This window comes from Buteo buteo, chromosome 3 (genome assembly GCF_964188355.1).
Source record: "Buteo buteo chromosome 3, bButBut1.hap1.1, whole genome shotgun sequence".
Lineage (NCBI taxonomy): Eukaryota > Metazoa > Chordata > Aves > Accipitriformes > Accipitridae > Buteo > Buteo buteo.
Window position 1 is genome coordinate 63,714,543 of NC_134173.1, and position 15,530 is coordinate 63,730,072.

Genomic DNA, 15,530 nt, shown 5'->3' on the forward strand with positions numbered 1-15,530 from the left:
TCTCCAACGTGCTTATCCCTACAGTTCCTGAGGATGAGAGCTCTGGCCCTCTTGTGTGGTTGAATGAGTATGCCAAGGTCAGAGTCCTGACATTTTATACCAGGTTGTCTGGATATAAAATGATGTGTGCATTCCTGAGCCTGGCTATTTTCTAATCCGGTTGTCTTCAGGTGGAAGTCATTGTACAAGCCAAATGTATGTCAACCAACTACTTTTTTAACGATGCAGATAAGCATAACTGAGAATAAGCTCTAGGATGTGGATGAAACCTTAGTATGGTTGACGAGCTTCAGAACTGTGTGGCATTGCCATGTACGTACTGCCTAAAACTCCACTTGTCATTCTGACAATGAGAAAAACAGTCAAAGACTGACTCAATGCCCTTACAGATGATACCTCTGGAAAAACACTGAAGTTCTTACAGGGCTACTCACTGCAGATTTTCCCAATGTATCCTTGCTTTGTACAGGTAACTTTTAATAAATCAGGTGACTGGGAGGTACTTTTACTGATAAAAACTTTGAAGGTAACACTATGCATAACAGTATATATTTAAATTTTAGGATCACACAACACAGCTGTAGCTGAACTGCAAACAGAAAAATACTTTTTTTAAAAAACAGCAATTCCCTGCCACATTCCCATTCACATTCATGTTGCAAATTAAGGCTGCTTTATTTATGCTGTCATCTGCTGGAATTAGCACTTAAAAAAAAATTACAGGTGCTTTATGAGTACTTAGGCTGCATAGAGGAAAATCAGGTATTTTTTGAAAAGTGTTCAGAATTTTGTTAGAATTCAGAACTCCTTAGCGTCAAGGACCACAAGATCATTGTTAATACATTTCAATTTATTATTTTATAGGGAATCAATTTCAATTAAAATCCATTCAAATAGTGACTGGAAAAATTCTATAATATTGATCTTAAGAGGGAACCAGCATAGTTAAAATTATTAATCATACTTGAGCATGTCATAAAACACTGGGCTAGTACCCATGCTTTATGATCATGTCAAATAAAGAGTTTAAAAAAATCCACCCTTTCCTTTGGGGAAGATGCCAGAGATCTGCATACTGCTTAGTAATAAAGAAACAGTTCATAACACTGCTGACTGCCTATGTATAACTAAGTAAATGAAGGTGCTCTATCATATGAAGCATAAAAGCCATTAAGAGTAAACTTTTATTTGAATAGAACCACATTCATTTTTAAAATTACGTTACAGAAAGGCTTTTAAAGAATGTGAACAAAAAAGAGAAGCTCTTAAATAAAACAGGTTCTTTTTACAGAACTTAGAAAAGCAACTTTATAAAGGCATAAAAAGGAGAGGGTTTTTCTCCTGCCTCCCTTGAATCTTTCCAGTAATTATAAACCTTTTTTGCACAGGCCATAAATGCTAGTAACAACAGGAAGAAAAATGCTTTTGAACTATTTGGAAACGTTCACCTTCAGGGATTCAAAACAGCAAAACTTTATTTTACATTTTCGAAAAGGCTTTAAGTGACTTTCATGTTTGTTAGAAGTGCCAATATGGTGAAACACTTTGCAAACAGAATGCATCCATGCAGGCGTCAGCAACACCAGTTTCATAAAATGAGAAAGATGGTGTTACCAAAGAAGAGGGCAATTCATCCAGCTTTCAGACCAACTTTTTTCAGCGTAGGAGTTTACATCTAGGCATAGGGAGTGGGAATTGATCTCACCTAAGTTTAGTCATCTACCATGTAGACATATACATCTGGCAGCCATCCTGAGCTTCTGTAATAATCAATGGAGAGCAACAGGCACAATTCATCTGAGGCATCTAAAGTGTGACTGGTGTACCTGAAATAGAGAGGATGTGTAGCTACTACTGCACGTACGCGATAGTAGGATTGCTTAGAGTCTCTGTGGAAGGCAGAAGATACCCAAATGAAGGCATGCCCAGTTAGTCTTTGGCACTTTTGGCACCACTGAGGCTGCCACTGACTATATTCTAGTTTGTAAAAACACTCATTGTGAACAACTTGTTTCATGACAGAATGAGACAGATCCTCAATGGATACCAAAAGAATTAGGCAGGGAAGAACTCTTCCTAATGCAGCAATTCTGGATGCTGGGGAGCGCAGGGAGATGGGACCACAGAGCGGGGCCAGGATTCTGGGCTATGCCTAAAGAACATCTGCTACGGTCAGAGGCAGAGTGCTGGGACAGAGGGATATGGATCCAAACAAGAATGGCATTTCTTATCTTCTTATTTCCAATGCTAGCCACTCAGTTTGACCATAAAGGTGTTAGTTGATGAAGACAGCCAGGTTTTGAACCAGAAGCCCAGAAGTCAACACTTCTATGTACTTTCTAAGGGGTCAGAAGTATAGTAAGGGCTCCAATTTCCTCAATTCTTATATAAAACAACTACCATCCCTAATTCTATTCTATGTCTGATTTCTGGAAAAATCTCCTTAGGAATGACAAATATGTTACATTGTAAATGGCACCATCTTACAATATGTGGACTTGATTTATTTAAACTCTGTGTGAAAGACTGTACCTATTCCTGGAATCCCTTTCACCAGCTTGTTCTTTTTGGCTGGGTGAAAACAAGTGATTTCTACTGGCACTGATCACAAACAGCTGTTGTTAAATCACAGCCTCTGACTGCTCAAAACTTTCCTATTCAGTTGAAAGTCTCTCATGACTGGCTGCAACACAAACAGCAATATTTTAAATTTTTTTTAAACCTTGAGCAAAATTGTTTTTTCTCTTTCCAGTTTACACAAGAGGGGAAATACTTACATATATGTATATGTGTGTGTGTGTATATATGTAACATCTATTCATCAAATATGTAAGACAGTTTTGGGTATGCATTAGCTCAGAAGGACTAAGCTTTCCAGACCAAATTTTCCAGTAGACTGGCTTCTGAGAAATTTGAAAAGCAGGAATGAAAAAAAAATCAACATTAATAAAATAATAAGAAAACCAGACAACTGCAATCGTGTCCTTGCAATCATACAAAACAGCTAATACTACATTCCCAGTAGACTGAGTTGCAGTATTATTTATAGAAACACATAAAAATGCAAGCACATCATAATATTATACAGCTAAAATCTTGCCATAGAAGTTCATCAATACAAATTTCATAGTTGCATACATGTTTCCTTATTCATATTCCAAACTAATATACTACGCATATTGAAGGACAATTCTGTGCTAAACCTATCCAGAGTGCATTACAATGTATTGTCCAGTGTATTGGAACTTATTTTACCTGTCAGCTGAATCACTCAGTTATTTGGTATGAATATGTATTAGCATCAGAGCAATAGCTAAAAGGTAACTAACAGAACCATAGTAATTCAATGGTCTACCAGGGACCATTGATTGCACTGCAAAGTATATTCTTCACGTTAGAAACCAGGCACATGAAATTCAAATAACTGATGCCATAGATGGAATTTGATATTTATCGTCACTGATGCATGTATTTTAAACATTTTATCTGCGCTCAAATACACACTCCAAATACGATATTCTGCTTCAGCTAAAACAAATGAAAACTATAGAGAACCCCTCAGTGCATACTTGTAACCTGAAAAAAATGATTTTCAGAAGTCTTAACAGTGCCTAAAGTCTGAAAAACCTCTCAGGAACAACCATGGTTTTGGACTCCAGAGCCCACATCCTTCGTAACTGCCGAAAATGTCCTTGACTGCGAGTGGGAAAAATACAACAAAACCTGCTCTTTTGTAGTCTAACGGATGGTAGCAAAGTCATTTCACAGTCTTGGAAGAGCAGTGTTAAGTACAATGATTCCTACAAAGCTATGATTCCTACAGTGGTACAGGAAAAAAGGACATACAATGGAAAAGAGTAAAAGAGATATGGACATACAGTGAAAATAAACCCACATAGAGACGAAGGTAAAGATTTCTTTACCTATAATCAGGCAATTTAGCATGTTGAGTCCTGGAACACAGTTCTGATGCTATGAAAAGGGATAAACCACTACTTTTAGGTAATTTCTGACAGTGTTTCCATGCTATACTTTGTGTTCAACTCACAAGGTCTCTCAGAAATTTTAGAGCATAACAGGAGCACAGAGCAAAGGAAATCAGCAGGGAATTAAGTTTGCTGGAGCTCTTCTGAAGTATCAACTGCTTTTTTCTGTGCCTTGGATAGATGCCATGTATGTAGCATATGCAAGAAACATTTGCATAGTAATTTGTGCTATAAGAAGAAAGGCCCTTCCTGACTAGCTGGAAGCTTCAGGGTTAGGGAAAAGAAAAAGGTGAGGTCAAGACAATGAAAACAAAAGAACGGGTGCCTGGTAAGAGGACAGTCAATATTTCAAAAGCCGCACGCCTCTGAACGCCACCACAGGGACATGAAACTGAGATTCCCCAACTGTTACGCACTTCCCCTGCCAGCTGCCTGGGAAAGCGAACACACTGCCTACCTGGAGTGCTCGCAGAGGCAACATCTGCTGTTTTTAACATACAAGAAAGTATTTCTGGCGGAAGGAACTCATGATTCCTCAGGTGCCAAAACCTTGAGTCCAGAATGTACCCAGGAAAGAAAACAGTACATCCTGGAAGTGTAACAGGATGACCCTCTATCACAAACCTCAGTTGTTCTGACTTCTTTACAGGGTGACAAAGAAATGTGCTGTTCTTAAGCAACAACTCTTCAAGGGACATGAAGGACAGTAGGCAATAGCAGTTCAGATACCTCAGTATTCATAAAGCCTACACAGCAGGGGGACAGCAAGCTGCAATCATCTTAACTCCAAATGACCTTCCAGTTCTGCGCTTTGCAAGGTCCCATGTTCTCAAATTTTCTGACCACTCAAGTCCCTTTTTAGGCAGGTGTGTAACTCCCAATCGTTCATGCTGTGTACTGGAGCCACCACAGCAGCGAAGGTCTTCATATGCAGGAATTCAGAAGATGGGAGTGAGTCTAGTACTTCAAGGCTTTGATTATGGAAAATGACAACAAATCTCCTCACATGCAGTCATGCAAGCTGGAATGGTTCCTCCCACCTTCAACATTCACAGGGAAGAAGTAGATAAGGTGAACAGGAATAGCACCATGTTTCTGACAGCCTGGGAGGGTTCAGTGCCAAACAGCTCAATTTTTGATCAAGCCTGCCTTTACTCTAGTATCAAGAGGCTGATAATGCTATAAAAATGCTTATAACACGTTTCAGCTAGGGACAGTTTCATGGTCCTGGTTTACTCACCACATGGACCCTGAAGGCAATGTTTCTGTTACAAGGTTCCTCTAAAACCCAGTGAATGATCCATCACTAGAATACATGGCTCTTACTTCATGTTTCCTTAGAAGATGAGATGCACCTTTGAAGGCCCTCTAGTTCCCCTCCTGGAAGAATACAGTGCTAGGGTACTATAACAGGTTTTGAATGGGACTGTTTTCAAAATTGAAGGAGGGAAAAAAAAACGGTTTTATTGTGGTTATCATTGAGCATGTATGTTTTTCAGTAGCTAAGCACCACTGCAGGATGAGTAGAAAACTTACTGAAGAAATAATTTCAACAGGTACCAACAGCTGTGATGATTTTCAACGAAGCATAAGGCTTTATTCTAACACATTTTGCTAGCAGGAGAAATACTTTTTTTGAAGAAAATTTGTCACACTCTGTGGTCTGGCAATGTATTCAAGTAGCACTGTGCCCTGTATGAAACTCAGAGAGTAGCTTAGGAGAGGGCCCAACATCATCTTAAATGCAGGTATCATTTAGTCTAAATCCAAAAATGCTTCTTACGCGCAGCCTTATTAGCAGATCGCCGTCTATGGATACTTTGCTCAGAATCACACATAGCACTGTTCTACCACTTTGAGGACAGTCTCTTCTATGCTAGCCAAAAGCAGAACTCACATTGAAAAATCTCAAAATAACTTCTCTGTGTAGTTATGTGAGACTTTTTTTTTAAAATGATCTTTCAACTCAGGCTTACAGTGATAACAGTACAATAATGATGTTTCCAACAGCGTGCAGCTCTCCCCAAGAGACATTGGAAGATATTTTGTCAAATTAGTTCCTCAACATCACCAAGTCTGGAAAAAAGCACAGATCAGTAGTTGGGCCTGTGCCCTTCTATCCTAGCGGAGGTTGGAATAGCGTTTCTGCTGATAATAGCCTCAATCAGACAGTTCTTACTCCAAAGAAAAGTCTTCCTAAAACTCAAGACAAGTCTTCAATTACACAATCACGTACTATTCTGGCTTTAAGATCCCCAGAACAGACTGGATGGTGTGTCCTGAACGAAGAAGAATGAAACAGCTTTAAGTCATTTTCTGAAACAGGAGTAGAAAAGAATGCTAGCTCTCTACTGAGTTTTTAAAATGAGGTTAACTTTATCTGTAGACAACAGAACACAAAACCACTTAAAATATCTGTTAAGTATTGCATAATTTTTTTTTAAATCTTTCCCCATTCACTCCAGCTTCAGTTGGGGTATGAACTAAAGTCAGGGGAAGTCTTTGCTGACATCAATGGGCTCTGAATTAGGACCTCATTGCTTGCAACCCAGCTTGTGTGCTAAATTAATTCAGAAAGGGGTTTTAATGGCTTCTTTCCCCTAATGATCTCCTGAGCTGTGCACTGACAGACAGATGAGGGCTTTTTTCCCCCTCTTTTTGGAGGACAGCAAAGCACAGTGTAGCAATAGCAAAAGCTACACTGTGACCTGCATTTTGCAAGTGGAATCTCCAAAAGACAGAAACTGAAAGCAAATGTGTTACTTTTCAGAGAAAAAATGTTCTCCAAATGTTCTCCAAAACAGAAAAGCACTTACAGAAAGCGATTCCAGTAACAAACAACCTGGATTAGAAACGTATAAACCATAATAAGAATATGAGCAGACACAGTTTGAAGAAACTGGGCAAGAAGACAAGGACCAGTTTTGGAGAACAACTGACATACATACAGCTTTATGGACTGCACTGTAGTTGAGAAATTGTATCTTAACCTCAGTACTTGCAAACAAGCACTTTCAACAGACACACACTCCACCTTGGTGTAAATGAGGCGATAAGGGGTAGGAATACTGCTGTCATTCTACCACTCACTGTCCCCCCGCTCTGGGATCATACGATTAACACAGCTCTGCTGCATAGGGGAATGTTTTATCAGACTAAATAACAATGTTCTCTCTACATGGCAGAGAGAGACTACATTAAACACACATCCATGCATCTATCACCAGCTTGGCCTTCATCGTCCAGCATGTGTTTATTCACCCTCTTATCAAAAGTCCAAAAATTGTATCCTCAACTGCATGGGCAAGGAATAAATCTCAAAGGCTGCTTCCCTGAATTCCTTGAAATGGCAGTCGCCACTGTCTGACTGATCATGACTTACAAACCAGTTGATGTGTCCAAAGGGGAAGCAGAGAGAAACAATAAAGGAGAAGCCTGGAAACACATAGCTTTCAATGCCAAAACCTGTATGGTTTATGGAGAAATGTAGCTGGACGGCAGTGATCAACTGACCCAAATTTATAGCTAGTGGGTCTCATATCAGTAAAATCCCAACTTCTGTAAATAGGCCTAAACCAGTGATGGTTGATGACCAGAACTTTGCAGTCTGGCAAACTCTCAAGTAACACTCCACATGTAGGGGAAGAGAGAACCCAGCCAACACTGAAGAAAAGGATGTAGGAATAACGGAGGAAAGGATGAAGGGATGAAGGGAAAAGGAACAGTTCTGAACATCTGGGGAAGACACTGATGCTTCAGCATCTGCACTGCCTTTGACATGACACAAGGTAAGGTGATCTCATATTCACAGATCATGGCAAAATGAAGAAGCCCTAAAGCTCCTCATCACAATCCACATGACACAAAGCTTGAAGGAACAATTCAGTTGAGACATCAGCTCTTTCAGATAAAATGCAGCTTACTCAACTAATCAGAGAGTTTTTTCCCAAACACAGTGAGCAAGGCTTAATCAGGAACATAATGTCATGTGTGAAGGACATTTTGTTAAAAATACACTGCGTGTACCAAAGAACTATTTTTTTCATATGATATGACATATAACAGGCACTGAACCAAAACACCACAGAAGTATGTGTCTTATGCTACCTCACTGGACTACCAAACAACATTTAACATTGAGAAAGTATTGCAGATACATAGTAAAGAATCTCTAAATGTTCCTTTACACTATTGCCACAATGATTGCTTTTCTTCCATGTTACCACAGCTGTTAAAAAATCTTAATAGAGAGCTAATAACACAAGTCATCATAAACCATCTTAACCTCATCTGGAAATATGTACGAGCTCTTTTGTTACTCCTTCTTCCCTGCCTTCTAACCAAGATCTCCATATTGAGCCCAGTTTTGCATTTTCTTAGCACCATAAATTAGAAGCAACTCTATTCAAGTCAATGAAATTACTCCAACATATAAAAGGAATCAGCCATCTGCAAATAACAGAGTCTAACAGGTAATTTTCCACTGACAGCTCTTACCATAAAACAGGTTACAGAGATTACTCTTTTATCTAACACTGAAAGTAAACAATTAATGCAAAATGTACAATGTCTGTAAAGACAGCATGTTCACTACTTGCGCCCTTTATATGTAATTATTTTCATCTTAGTAAGCAGACAGTTAAGTAAGACTACCATCAAGCTGTAGATGGAGCCTATTCATCATGCAGCTGAACATCTCTATTTATTTATGCATTATTTTACCTTTTGTTCCCACCTTGGAAAGCATGTGGAATCTATGAGACATTTTCATGCACCATTTCTTGTGAGAGAATGTCAAGTCACCTTTTATGCCCTCAGGCAAACTTCTCCCACGTGATCTCAATAACTGTCCATATCAAAATTATTTTTCATACCTTGTGTAAGTAGCTGGAGGTTTCGGACTTCTTCTCTCACCTTCAGCTGAAGAACTTGCTGCAGAATGTGCTGTCGCAGGCTTTCCTGGGCAATGCCCATTCGTTCAAGCTTTTTGTCAGTAAGCCTCAGCAAAGCACGGCCTGGATGCAAACGGCAAGAAGAAAAATCACCCAAGGATTTCCATTAATGCAATATTCTCACTCTGACAGGATAATTTGCTGCAGAAAAAATTCTCAGCCCTGAAATACCTCAGTCTGAGAGGTTATTGTTTCATCAGTTAGGTACTTCCTTACTGCCAGAGATCAATGTTCCACTCCTCTCTTTTCTTTTGATTTTCTGTATTGTTTTGGGGCTTTGTGAGATATTTAGGCACCTAAAATAGGTATCTTGTGCCATTTTAGACAAACAATTGCTGTTCTTAAGTGTCAGCGGGTCTCCCACAGGTGGGATATCCCCTGTAAGTCTACAAGTGGTCCAGGTGCCTAAATAGACCCTCACCTATTTTCAAGCATCTATATTACTGTCAAGAAACAACCAGTGAAAGTGAATTTTACCAATTCAATCAATTTAAGATATACTGAGGATGAATATTGTTGCATTTCAGATATAGAATCATAGAATAACTATGTCTATAGTGTATAGATACGCCTATAGTGTAATAGCACCACTTCTCAGGAGGCCCCTGTACTTTGTGGTCCAGCCTTCCAAATCCCTCTCAACAGTAACCTATCACATCAAAACAGAAAGAAGAGCCAGACATTTCCCTTCACACTATCAGTTATATCTAAATCATTCCTGAAAAAGATGTTTGCCCAACTATAAAAAGACATTTGCCCAACTACAAGGAGCCTATGGTCTTTGCAGGCAATCACTCCCAGTTTGTGGTTTCAGCTGAGACATAGAGTTAATTTTCTTCCTAGTAGCTGGTACAGTGTTATGGTTTGGGTTCAGTATGAGAAGAATGTTGATAACACATGGATGTTTTCAGTTTGTTGCTAAGTAATGTTTAGACTAAGTCAAGGATTTTCAGCTTCTCATGCCCAGCCAGCAAGGAGGCTGGAGGGGCACAAGAAGTTGGGAGGGGACACAGCCAGGGCAGCTGACCCAAACTGGCCAAAGGGGTATTCCATACCATGTGATGTCATGTCTAGTATATAAACTGGGGGGAGTTGGCCTGGGAGGGATCACTGCTCAGGAACTAACTGGGCATTGGTTGGCAGGTGGTGAGCAATTGCATTGTGCATCACTTGTTTTGTATATTCCAATCCTTTTATTAGTATTATTGTCATTTTATTATTGTTGTTATTATCATTATTAGCTTCTTCCTTTCTGCTCTACTAAACTGTTCTTATCTCAACCCATGAGTTTTACTTTTTTATCCGATTCTCTCCCCCACCCCTCTGGGTGCGGGGGGAGTAAGTGAGCGGCTGTGTGGTGCTTAGTTGCTGGCTGGGGTTAAACCACAACACTTTACCATTAGGGTAATATTGAACCATGGTCCGACGCGGATTGTAGATGTTAAAAAAAATCAAACAATCCACACTCCCCACATTTTGATAGCGGAACTCTGACTCCATCTTTTGGGCATAGCTATGCTGTAAATAAACAGGAGGAAGGCAGCACACTGGCTGAGCCAACACTAAGTATTTGAACCAAGCAGAGAACCAAAGCATCAAGCAGAGCTTTACCTTAGGAACAAAACCAAAACTTACTTTCTTTGGTCTTCACCACTACTGTGAGCTAGTACAGTGAGGAGTGCCTTGCAGCACTCTACTGACCCTTGATTCCCAGTATAAGCATTTGCTATCCAAAGGTGCCCTGGCCAATACCAGCAAATCACACTGGAGCTACATTGATACTACCTTTGAAAATGGCATGTTGTTTGATTCACTTTTTTAAACAGACTCAACTTTCTAACTCCTCTAGTTCTGACTTGTGCTGGTTTCTGCTGGGATACAGTCAATTTTCTTCATAATAGCTGATACAGTACTGTGTTTTGGATTTGTGCTGAAAACAGTGTTGATAATACAGGGATGTTTTCATTATTGCTGAGCAGTGCTTACACAGAGTCCAGGCCTTTTCTGCTTCTCATCCCACCCCACCAGCGAGCAGGCTGGGGGGCACAAGGAGTTGGGAGGGGACACAGCTGGGACAGCTGACCCCGACTGACCAAAGGGATATTCCAGACCATAGGACGTCATGCTCAGCAACAAACGCTGGGGAAAGAAGGGGGGACGTTCGCAGTGATGGCGTTTGTATTCCCAAGTAACCGATACACGTGATGCAGCCCTGCTTTCCTGGAGATGGCTGAACACCTGCCGGCCGATGGGAAGTGGTGAATGAATTCCTTGGTTTGCTTTGCTTGCATGCACGGCTTTTGCTTTACCTATTAAACTGTCTTTATCTCAGCCCACAGTTTTTCTCACTTTTACTCTTCCGATTCTCTCCCCCATCCTACCAGGGGGGAGTAAGTGAGCAGCTGTGTGGTCCTTATTTGCCAGCTGGGGTTAAATCACAACATGACTGTAAGCACTTTTTAATTATTAAAAATCCCTTCTTTGATTTCTCAGGCTTTATTCTGAAACCAAAAGAAGATAGCAAAGAGCAAGTTACTCCCTCTGCAACACAGCAGCCTCTGTGCTACCATTACTCTGGCTTTTGGATGAATGGTACAATTTAGCTCATCATAAAGTGTTACTCAACGCAGGAAGATAAGGCCCTTATTCAATCTCTTTCCTTACAAAACAGCAAGGAGTACAGACTTTTTATGATTATTTTAATTAAAAAATTTAAGATAAATGCCAAGAATTTAAAGGGGTGCATAATATTTGCCCCAAACCAAGCAGTTAGTGGTATACCCTTCACTAACTGCTAGATTTCACTCACAAGTGGTTCTGTGAAGTGGTTAGTGGGATCTTGATACAATGCAATGTAAAATACTGGGATATTACCATTAACAAAGCAAGATGTTATTGATCAGATAAAAAATGACAGGGTTCACATATTTTCTGCCCTTCCACGTCTCTCAAGCACTATACACTACAGAGGATGACTTTTTGGTTAGGAAAACTTTCTTTGAAAACATAAACAAGAAGAATTCTATGGGTTAATGTAATAACAAAATATGGAAATCAGTCTCTTCCAGATCAATGTCAGCTGTCCAATTCCCCTGGTGATACAGATAGTAATAATGACTTCAATTTTTGTATCGTCTTATCACACTAAAACATCTTAAAGCAATTTATAAAGGAAGTACAGCAGTCCAAGAGTATGGTCTGTAATGTCAATCTAGTAACTGAAAACAAACAAAAAATAAACAAGTCATCAGTTTAGAGAGTGCCAACATGCATGTCATCTTAGGGCAAGGAGTCAGCAACAGTAATATGAAAGGACAGACAGAGGCCATGCCTCTCATCCAGTGCCCTCCACCTCTTTTTGGCCATGGATGTAGTCATTACTCTTTGCTTCCTCTGGGCAACTCTTTATTTCATATTCAAATCGGTTTTCTACCCCAGACACTGCCTTTGGAAGTTGAGTGTGCACAAAACAGAGGCATCTCTTTTCAATTCCTGGCATGCAAGTTCCTCTGCAGCTTAGGCTCAAAGCACAATGCCATTGGAAAAAAATGCTTTGACGCATACTATCTGCAGCAGCTTGCACAAGTTGCCTTTAATTAACTCTTTCTTGCACCAAATCCAATGTGACACGTTGAGGCAGTGATGAGGCGAGAAGGCAAACATCCAAATGTGGCATTTCAAGAATGCAGTAAGTGACCTGAACTAAGAAAATTCAATCTTCCCCATACTTTCTTCCCCCTCAACACTCAGAACAACAACATCCAAGTCAGAACTGGAGTAATTTTTTATTCTGGTACTAAGTCATGCCTTTGAAAAGATATCACTAATGCCTAAATCAGTCTCCAAAGCCACTTAGTTACTAAGGCCAAGGTCCTGACAATGATTTTGGATGCTTCACTGTCTCGCTTCCTGTGCTGTACATATCTGAAAGAGTTATCATTTGGTGCTAAGACCTCTGTAAGGTTTATTGAACATTGAAACCAGCTGTCTGGAGAGGTTGTGGAGTCTCTGTCTTTGGAAGCATTCAAAACCTGACTAACAAGGTCCTGAGCAACTTGCTGTAGTTGCCCCTGCTTTGAGTAAGGGGCTGGACTAGATGATCACCAGAGATGCCTTCCAACATCAGCTGTTCTGTGATTCTATGAAAGATAAAGATCTATTTTCTTTGAAAAAGAGAAGATTAATGAAGGAAATTAATAAGCATATACAAAAGATGGTCATTTTGGCAAGAATCATGGTTAAAACAGAGAGAGCGCTATACAGTAAAAATTGGGCATAGATTTTTAATTTTCAGAGAGTGCTGGATAGAATATATTATCAAGAGCAGAACATGTAACAAATGTAACATTTTCTAAGAGTGTACACTGACCTTTGCTAGGACACAAGTAAAGGAACTTTACCTACATCTCAGGAAAATTTCCCAATGCTACAGAACTGGTGCTACCTCTTAGATGTAGTGGCTACATGCATAGAAGAGACCAGGATAATTTTTTCAAAAGCACCTTGACCAACAGAACCATAAAGATCGCAGTCTCAAACACCTACACCTTGGCTCTAGCTAACTGCAAGGCTGGAAACCAAATGCTTTAAAAAAACACACAACTCCCTCAGTATCTGTACGCATCTTTTAGCACCTAAACCCCAGCCCTCTCATACTCAGGACAGATCAGCCATGGAATGTTCTGAGACACCCTGAGGGCAGACACAGAATATGAAATACTTTCCAGCTTAATAATGGATTGATGGCCTAATTTTTTCTAATATGACTTAGCTGCTGCAGTTCTCATTTGATCAAGCTGGGATTAGATGAAAATTTGAATGGAGGGAGAAACATTGCACGCCACAGAACATTAATATGAGTATAAGCATTGGTCCAGTGAGGTTGGCACTGGCCCTAGAGCAAGGAACGTGGCACAGTCTGCTGTACCTAATCAGAAATGCTCGTACCTCCCTGGACCAGTATAGCCTACCGCTCTTCTCCCCAAGTCTGTGAAGCTGCGCCAACTGCCAATTCACAGACATCTAGAGGGACACCAGCGAGAAGCCTTGAAAGTACACTTGTAATGGAGGTGAATGAATAGGTAAGAAAAGACTTATTAAATATGTAGAAAGAACTGAAGAAATACAAGGAAATGAAAGCAGATAGTCAGTAAGAGGCTGGTCTCACAAAAAACCCTGAAGAAAATTATGACTAATTTAAAGTTGATGACAATGATAAACCACTAGTGGGAAAAAATGATGTGTTTGAAATATGGCCAACAAAGGTGATCATGTCTCCTGAGTACAATGTGATAGGTACACCTGAATACCAAGAGAAGATACTCAGTTTACTTACCATGGGACACAGAATCTAGGAAAGAAAGAACAGGGCAGAGAACACAAGGACATTAAAAAAAGGTCTAATGCCAGACCAACAGCTCACCTCGCCCTGTGTTCAGAGTGGCAGTAAGAGATATTTTTCTGCAGAGCTATTGGGAGGGCTACTTTCTGAAGTCATTCCCTTTGTACTGTGCCAGCATCCGGAACTGTTATACTAGGGTTATTAGAGAATATGGCATTTTTAGCACCTACTTATTGTCCTGATATCCATAAATTTGTCTTTTTAGTCTTCCTGATACTGTCTGCCTCTGCAGCCTCCTAGGGTAGCAAATTCCAGAAGCTCACTGCCCATTTTGTCTGTTTTATATTGATTTCTTACTAAGTGCTTCAAGTGTTCTCTAGTTCTTGCATTGCAGTATTTCATTAACAGTTCAACATTCAGCTTATCTATTGCTTCCATGATTTGTAAACTTCAGTCATATGCCTTTTGATCATATTTCTGGATGGATCCAGCTGACAAACCTAGAAAAACAGGAACATGGGATTCATCAAGCCCCTAAATTATGCAAGAAGAAAACTTCTTCAAGTTTATACTAAAATGCTGCAAACACCATTTTAAACTGTTGTTGACACAACAGGATATTCTTACTTAATTGATAACAATGTGCTTCTCTAGTTTTGGTGTAGAACAATTTCAAACATATTGCTTTTGTATTTACCTCTTTAGTTGCACAAACATATTCATAATTCTAGTTCACTGGGTTTTCCTACTTGAAATGGTCTGGTCATAGCTTTGCTCTTGCTTATATAGGCTGATTGTTAGCTTCTCTTCATTTTGGTGGTTAAAAAGCAAGCCTCCTAGGACTTACCAAATAAGAAATTTCCATGACAGAGACACAGACATTAATATCGTTGTTCAGGTGCTGGTGAGACACAAGCATAAAATTTTCATCATATACTCGGGAAAGAAGAATTCAAACAAGAATAAGCAGAGAGAGAGGCTATGACTTCATAGTGAAGAATGGTGAAATTATGAGAGGAGTCGAGAAAAAGAATAGCCACCTACAGAACGAAAAGGGCCTCATGATGGCAGTGGAGGGAGATGAACATCAGGCAAAGAGAAGAACTAAAAAAGTAAGGAACTAAGTTGAAGAGAGAACAAATGGATATGAATACATTTGAGGATGCTGGGTTCAGAAACATCTTGTAAAAGAAGAAGCATAAACCAGAAATCAATCAAATTTTAAGAGCAAACTTGATATGACTTCATGAC

At 39.8% G+C, this 15,530-nt stretch overlaps 1 protein-coding gene across 2 annotated transcripts in view; it reads right to left on the bottom strand.

Annotated features, from left to right (window-relative positions):
- Nucleotides 1-15,530, bottom strand: part of SAMD12 (sterile alpha motif domain containing 12) — a 179,667-nt gene that overhangs the window by 83,716 nt on the left and 80,421 nt on the right. For both annotated transcript variants that reach the window (XM_075023851.1, XM_075023850.1), the window contains exon 4: nucleotides 8,861-9,001. In XM_075023851.1, coding sequence (XP_074879952.1) covers nucleotides 8,861-9,001 — 141 coding nt within the window. The remainder of the gene's footprint in view (nucleotides 1-8,860; nucleotides 9,002-15,530) is intronic.